This window comes from Maylandia zebra, linkage group LG7, assembly GCF_041146795.1.
Source record: "Maylandia zebra isolate NMK-2024a linkage group LG7, Mzebra_GT3a, whole genome shotgun sequence".
Classification (NCBI taxonomy): domain Eukaryota; kingdom Metazoa; phylum Chordata; class Actinopteri; order Cichliformes; family Cichlidae; genus Maylandia; species Maylandia zebra.
The window spans coordinates 18,702,628-18,710,327 of record NC_135173.1 but is presented as its reverse complement, the minus strand read 5'-3'; the positions used below and the strand labels follow the sequence as shown (position 1 = coordinate 18,710,327).

General features: G+C 41.5%; 1 protein-coding gene across 2 annotated transcripts in view; it reads right to left on the bottom strand.

Moving 5' to 3' along the window:
• Positions 1-4,151: 4,151 nt before the first annotated feature.
• Positions 4,152-7,700, bottom strand: part of LOC101479478 (PDZ domain-containing RING finger protein 4) — a 115,880-nt gene continuing 112,331 nt past the window's right edge. For both annotated transcript variants that reach the window (XM_004563767.3, XM_004563768.3), the window contains one exon: positions 4,152-7,080. In XM_004563767.3, coding sequence (XP_004563824.3) covers positions 5,608-7,080 — 1,473 coding nt within the window. In that variant the 3' untranslated portion in view covers positions 4,152-5,607. The remainder of the gene's footprint in view (positions 7,081-7,700) is intronic.

Sequence of the window (7,700 nt, the reverse complement as noted above, 5' to 3'; positions counted from 1 at the left end):
TAGATTGATTCTTATTGTATTGGACTGTTGTTTATAATATTCCTGTGTACTTTTTTGATTTTAAGATTTTATTATTCTTTTTTTATGGCGTTGCACTGGTTAGCACCCTCATACCTGATCTTTAAATTGGTACACTCCTGCAAGATCACTGAGGACTGAGGATCGAATGCTCCTCGCTGGCCCGAGGTCCAGATTAAAGCACAGAGGAGAGCAGGCCTTTGCTGTGACTGCTCCTAAATTGTGGAACAAACTGCCCCTTCACATCAGGACCTCCCCAACATTAGACACTTTCAAAACCCATCGGAAAACCCGCTTTTGGCTCAGAATGAGTTTGTACTACTTGTTTTGTCTTATTTCTTTCTCAAATCTTCTCATTTTATGCTTCTTTTTCTTAAATTTTTATCATGTCTTCCTATGTTTTTATCTCTTTAGGTTATCTTAAATGTACAGCACCTTGGTCAATAGCTGTTGTTTTAAATGTGCTGTTTATATAAATTTGACTTTGACTTAGTATGACCTATTTGAGTAAACAGCCTAAAAATATGTGTAAAAAAATCACTTTTCCTCACAAGGGACGCTTTAATGATTATATTAATTATATTTAAACTACAGGATGAAATATTTACTGAAAATTGTTTTTTGGTTGTTAACTTTAATTCCGGCTTTCCTTACTGCAACTACTCCAATACGTACTTTGGCACAACAGCAACAACAACAACAACAAAAAAAGCTGGAAAACTTTTGTTCTTAGGGTCTGGAGAGTTTGGTTCCCTGTGATCGTGCCATGTGTTACTCTTACAGATAATAAATGTGCAGATCTTGATTCCTGCTGCTGTTCAGCCTGTAAAAACCACCCAGTAGCTGCCACATGTGGATCTGAATAAACTGGTGTTCTAAATATTAGTTTTGTCAAGTTTTTGTTTAGATTTTAAGGAATCATGTGCAAAAGCAGTCATGTCAGAGATGGGAGATGCTAGCATTTGAACATAGGTGCAAACCAGCAGCCTTCATATGTTAGCATGCATAAACCTGTGACCATGATAAACATTAGCACAAAGCACCACTGTGTTTCATAGAGCAGTCAGCTGGTTCAGCATGCTTCATCTTATGTTATGACATAAAAAAAGATGGAGAGCTGTCCTAGAGTCGTTTTTAAGAATATCCTGATACACAAAGTGATTTTGTCCTCTATAAAGGAACTAGCAGCTGATGCACTGTTGCCTTGATTAAAACATTTAAGCATTAGAACAGCTGGCTCAGCACTTTAGCAGTCTATCCACAGCATCCATAAGCATGCGGCTGCATCTGATGTGACAGGGGCAACTTCCTACAGCATAACAGTTATGATACTAAAGATCAAAGTTGCTATCAATTTCCAAAGAGACATGTAGAGATGCGTGATCGGAGCCAATTAGCAGTTGTTTCTTGCCTCTGAGATTATCAGGGAGAGGGAGCACTGTAAAGTACAAAGCACCATCATGTGTCAAGTGGATCTGTACATCAATAAATATGGGCCTTCCTGGCTGAATAATGAGGGAGAATTTGTAGTTTTTGCTGTTCAGGGAATCCTAAAGGTTATCGGCAAACATTTATAACAGAGGCAATAACTTTGTGTGTGTGTGGGTGAGTGGGGGAGGGGGTGTCGAGGAGGAGATGAGCCACTGCTATCTGCTTGACATTTCAGTTGGTATGGGTATTTGAACTGCTGGTTGGCTCTGACAAATGCCATGGCTGTCACAGGCTCAGTTTTAATTACACCTGACTGGGTCTTTCAGGGGCTCAGGGATGAACTTAATTAGCTAGCAAGCACTTGGCTAGTTCTGGCACTGGTTGGTACAACCTACGCAGTTTCTTCTCTGGCTTTCCGTTGGCATTTTAATGGTCTTGGTCTATACAGGCTGGGAGAATTAACAAGCGAGAAGAGAGCAAATGGAGTCGAGGAAAAATGGAGTGAGTCTGATTTTCAACACCAAGTTAAATTTAATGTATGCTAGGTGTATAAATGGAGAGCTTTTAAGTGCCACTCGATATATTAAAAATTAAACTGCACTGACCATAGAGTACAAGCTAAAATCACCCAATGGGATACACCTTGGCATTATAAAACAGTATGTTCAGTAAATTCCATTAGGGGGGCTTTCCTAAGCCGTGTGTACTCTGGAAAATGGGAAGGTCAAGTCAGAAGTTTACCACTTTTTTCATATGTTGCTCATGTAGCCTTGAATTCACCAGACAATCCCCATCATTATTTTGGGATGGATGCTAACATGGACTGCACTGGGAAAGTCGACCAATCCAGCTGCCTCAGACATGAAACCTTTGCATAATTTCAGTAAGAAAGCTCTATATAATAGCTTGCAAAAATATGTTGTGTGGTTTCGGTGTTCCCATAATTCTGGGACAGTGTCTACTTCTTCCTCTTTCACCTGCTCCCTTTAGAGGTCACCACAGTTGGTCTGCCTGAAGCAATGTGTTAAGTACATCTTGTCACCTTCCCTTTCTGTCACAAATCACCACTGACAGGTGTCTCCACTAACTCCATGCTGCCTGCACTCTGTCATTGCATTGGCCATGTATATGAACTTGCCTGCCTTCAGTTTTACAACCTGTCTCCTGCTCATTCACTCACATGTGTTTTGTCTTGCTTCTCCTGACTTTCATTCTTCCTTTCTCCAGGGCATACCTCCACCTCTCTTCCACCTGCTCCCTCCTCTCACTACAGGTAACAATGTCATCTGCAAAATGTCTGTGAAGGTTCTCCTTCATCCAGGTCAACGTAGTCTTCTTTCCAAGCTCCTTAGAGCAGCGGTCCCCAATCCCCGGGCCTCAGACCGGTACCGGTCCGCGAGTCGTTTGGTACCGGGCCGCGAGAGTTGAGGCTCAGGTGTGAAATGTATGGTTTTCCGGGTTTTTATCGGTTTTCAGCGTTATTTTGTTATCGTTTTTATCGTTAACTCTGTTTTCCTGGGTCTTTTCACGTGTGTTATGAATAAATCTTCTTTTTTTCGGTACCGGTACTAGTTTTATTTTGTTGTATTTATCCGCGACACCTTAAAGGCCGGTCCGTGAAAATATTGTCGGGCATAAACCGGTCCGTGGCGCAAAAAAGGTTGGAGGACGCTGACTTAGACAATGTCATCTGCAAGCATCATAGTCCACAGATACTCCCGCCTGACGTCATCTGTCATCATGCAAACTAGAAGGGGGTGAGACCCTGATGTAAATCCACCCCGACTTAGAACTGATCTGTCAGTTCTACTACACAGCTCCCAACTGTCGCTGTCCTCATACATGTCCAGCACCACCTTCACATTCTTCTCTCCAACTCCTGGCTTCCTCATGTAGTACCACAGTTCCTCTCCACAGATCCTCACATGCTTTCTCAAGATCCACGACGACACTCCTTCTGAACTTCTCTCTGTGTAAATTAATTGTATTTCACTCATGGAATAGTTTACTTTAAAAAAAAAAAAAAATCAACAAGACTTCTCATATTTTTACCAGTTTCTTAAAATGGTTCTCAGTTAAATGAAAACAAAGTACAAACCAGTATTCGGGCAATATGGTATTCATGACACTTCAATTTCATCTATAGCACATGACAGATTGAGATAATGTAGACACCAGAGTATCCCAGTAGCTCTCCCTGTGCGTATGACAAGGCCATAGCGATGATTAAGTGGTTGGCATATTTTAATGAACACAAAGCCATTCAAGTGGAAGCAGATTTTAATTGAAATCTCCTTCTGTTTAATAACTTACCTTATTCACTGAGTCATGTTTCAGGAGATATAGAAGGTGAATGTGTGCTGAGTGAACAAGTAATTCTGTTTCACTTCACAAGGCTGCTCCGTGCCCTGGGGGGGGGCTTGCTGTACTTTCTGTCACAGTTCACTTTTCCTGCTTGCACCATTTCCCAACAACATCCACCTCTCTTCTTTATACACTTCCATGCACAATTATCACACAGAAATTGGACAATTCATTAGTATTATGTCAAGATTATGTTAGCAGTGTGTTAAGGTTCAGTGTTGTTCACCAGCATTTTTGTTTTTGGAAGTTTTTGGCACCAACTAAATTCAAATTTTCTTAATGAAAAAAAAAAAAAAAAAAAAAAAACAGTCCAGTGCAAAGTTATATAAAAACCCAATAATTTATTATCATTTCTTTTGCAAAGATCACCATTATAACACATTTTACCTGGCTACAAATGTTCCACCTACGCTTTACTTCAGACCATCAGACATCGACTTAAAACGTTACAGGACTTGGTTTTCAAAAATTTCAAATTTACAATACTTCACTTAAAAAGTATTCATTTGGATGGAGTTTACTATACACGTAACTGGACTATAAGACTTTTGATAAATGGCAACCCGTTTATCTCACCAGTTCTAAAATGCTGTGTTCTGAGTCCTGCTCAGTGGCAATCATCCTAACACCACTTTGATCTAACTGCAAATATGAATCAGAACTATTATACAATATATATGAATGTTTCCAGTTGTCAAAAACTCAAATCATACAATGTATGAATAAGTCTGAACAAAATATCTCTGTTGCAAAGATACACAGACAGTTTTGCGGTTGAAATCAAGTCGCCACAGAACTGGCAACTTGATCGCCGTTGATTCGTGTCTGGTTGTTAAGGCTATGCTGAGTTAAGGTGTATGTGGGAGAGTAAAAAGTACTGATATGTAAAAGCTATGGGAAGGTTCATCTGTTGTCATACATGTAGAAAATAAACCCACAAAATAAAACTGAATACAAAAATTTTACCCAAAGCTGCCAAACCAGACAAACAAAGCATATCAGGACATTTTTTTTAAATGTCCTCTTTACTAATGAATCAAAAGTATTTAAAAGTTTTAAGACATGTGATTCTGTGTCCAAAACTGTATTTCCCCACTAAACTGTTAGTGCAGCAGCTTTGATTTGTTCCCAATTTGTAGCTTTGTTGTTGAGGTTATAGAAACAACACGTGCTTTGCTGTAAAATGAGGTATCCAACTTTTTTAAAGATGTTTTTGCAAATTGCTGATAACAATTCAATTCAACGTGCAGCGCCAAATCTTTACCCCCTCCCACCTCCTCGTTTCCATGGGAATTGTCTTTAAAATTCAGGACAATGAGGAGTAACTATGTCCACGTCTCCTTTGCTTTGAATAGGAGACAAAGACTGCATACGTATACGTTAGTTTGTATTTATTTAAAAAAGTAAAAAGCAAATGACCGGCTGATGCTCCATTGGTAAGTGTGCATATTACATAAAAGAAAAAAAAGTCTCTTAGAACTGTCTTGAGTTAAGTGGTTACAACATAAATATGAAAATAGAATTGAAAAGATAAACATGTTTCGCGTAAAATAACAAAATAATTGTATTGTCATTGTATCATAGAAAAAATGCTTTTTCCCAGAGTGATGTGAAAAAAACAATCTTGGAAAAACATCAAAATGTCATGATGCCGCTGATAAATTCTTTACAAAATGCTTTTTTTGGGTTACAAAGTGTGAAAAATATTCCTATTGTCCATGTAAAAATGCCACATTTAACGAGGCAAGTATGTCGTACCACATGGGGTAGAATGTGTGTGTTTGTTTTGTTTTTTTATACAGTAGTGACTGAAAGGAAGGCATTGTGTACCTTAGCTCCCTCTGGGGCCTTGGTACCATGAGTCATCAGCTCCTGGATTGTCATCCAGTTATCCAAGATCTTCTTGTTGCGTTTCTTCATCATCTTCTTGTGGCTGAGCTCTATGATGCTGACTTCCTTTCGACCCTCACTGCTGCTCTGAGGGTTCTCCCTCAAGCTCTCCAGCCGACTGCGCTGCATGAACTCTCGCCTCTTCCGCTGTTCTTTCGCTCTGACGAGGTGCTGCTTTCTTTCCTCTTTACTCCAGTACCTCCCCATCTTCATTTCACTCATTGCGTCGTCATCTGTCGTCATTCCCCCGCTGCGTTCCTCTTTAATCTTTAGGGCTCGCTCCTTCAGGATCTTGTCTCTCACAGGCCTCTTGGTGATGTAGCGGGTACCGTCACTACGGATCTTGACCTTCCACTCCATCTTGGGCTCTGTAATGGGCCTCTGAGGCTCTTTACAGACGCTAAGTAGACTGAGCTGGCTCTGAGCGTACTCTACAGCTGAGCGCTGTTGTATCAGCTGCATGTAGCTCTGGTAGTGGCGGGCGTGAGCTGGGATGTTGGTCTGCCTCTGCTGGGAACTGTGAGAAGGTGAGAAGTATGGATTTCGGGAAGCGCTTTGGTTTAGTTTCCCTCTGCTCTCTTCCTCAGCCTGAGGTGTTTGGTCTGACTCAGAAGGATTGCTGTGGTCAGGGCTGCTGCTCTTACCCAGGACTGGAGCGCGGCACGCTGGGATGGGGCTCAGGCTAAGAGAATGACCAGCAGCGAGGCCGCTGCAGAGGTTCCTCTGGTTTGTAAGACTAACCATTCTCTGGAGTGAGTGCTCCGGGGAGCGGTCCATTGCCAGAGGGGTGCTGCGTGAACTCTCTGCTGTGTTGTAGGCACTGGAGCTGTCCTTGTCCGATTTCTCTAGCCTCTCGTTAATGTCGGCCAGCTTACCCTTTGAGGGCTCACCGCGGTGAAAGCTTTGGATTTTGGTGGAGGGTGTAGAATGGCCCACTGAGGGAGACTGCTGACCCTTGCGAAGTTTGTGGGCCTGCATGATGTTCTGACATTCAAGCTCGATGCTGCGCAGTTCCTCATTGAGCATACGCAGCTCGTGCTGTACCCCCGCCTGCTCCCCCATGCTGCACTCAATAGTGCTCCGGCGGCTGTAGAACAGGTCGTACTCGCCGCTGTTGCGTATTTGACATTTCAGTTCCAAGAGCTGCTGGAAGCGATCACCTTCTGCTTCATCGTCATCCTCATCCGTTTTGTCGTCTAGCCGCATGGAGCTGGTGGTAGAGTGCGTGTCCCGACTGTCTTTCAGGCACTGGGACAGACGTTTCTGGATATGTGCCATGACATTATGCTGCGAGTTCCCCATCCTGTCCTTTATGCTCAGTACATTGTCCTTATGATGAGGGAGTGTGGAACAAGTGGGCTTATCATCCTCTGTTCTCTGAAATAAGTTGAAGAGAATCAGCGTGAATTACTTCTAGATAGATAACAACTATGGGATATGCAGCTGTGTACAACATAAACATGCGTTGTACATGAATGTGCAACAGCTACGCTCTTTTTGAAAGCAAGGTAATTAAACCTAAATGTACAGACTTTCTGTTTGGTAATACAGAAACATGCTTATTCTGAATTTATTCTCTGATTTAATCATGGAGCGAGGGGAAAAAAAAACAATAACAAAAAGTCACAAGAACTTTTTAAGAGTTCAAGAAGTGCATCCCTCTTCTGCATTCCCCTGAAGGAATACATATGTTGTTGTGCATAACTCTGTTAACCAGCTCTGTTACTTCAGGGATTGTCTCCTCTCTGCCATGTCTTTGAAGTCCCATTTATATGGATTTTTGAGGTATGCTATCCTCTCAGCAAAACAGAATTTTAAATCACGGTTACTAATGTTTGGAATTTAAATGGTTCAACGGTCCCCCTCCATAAATATTCATAATCGGAATTTAACGCTCACATTTCACAGGGAGAAGCTTGTTTTGACTCGGTTTTGCAAAGAAAGTTGATGAACAGTTTGTCTTATGATAGAAATGGCATCAAAGATAATATTGGCTG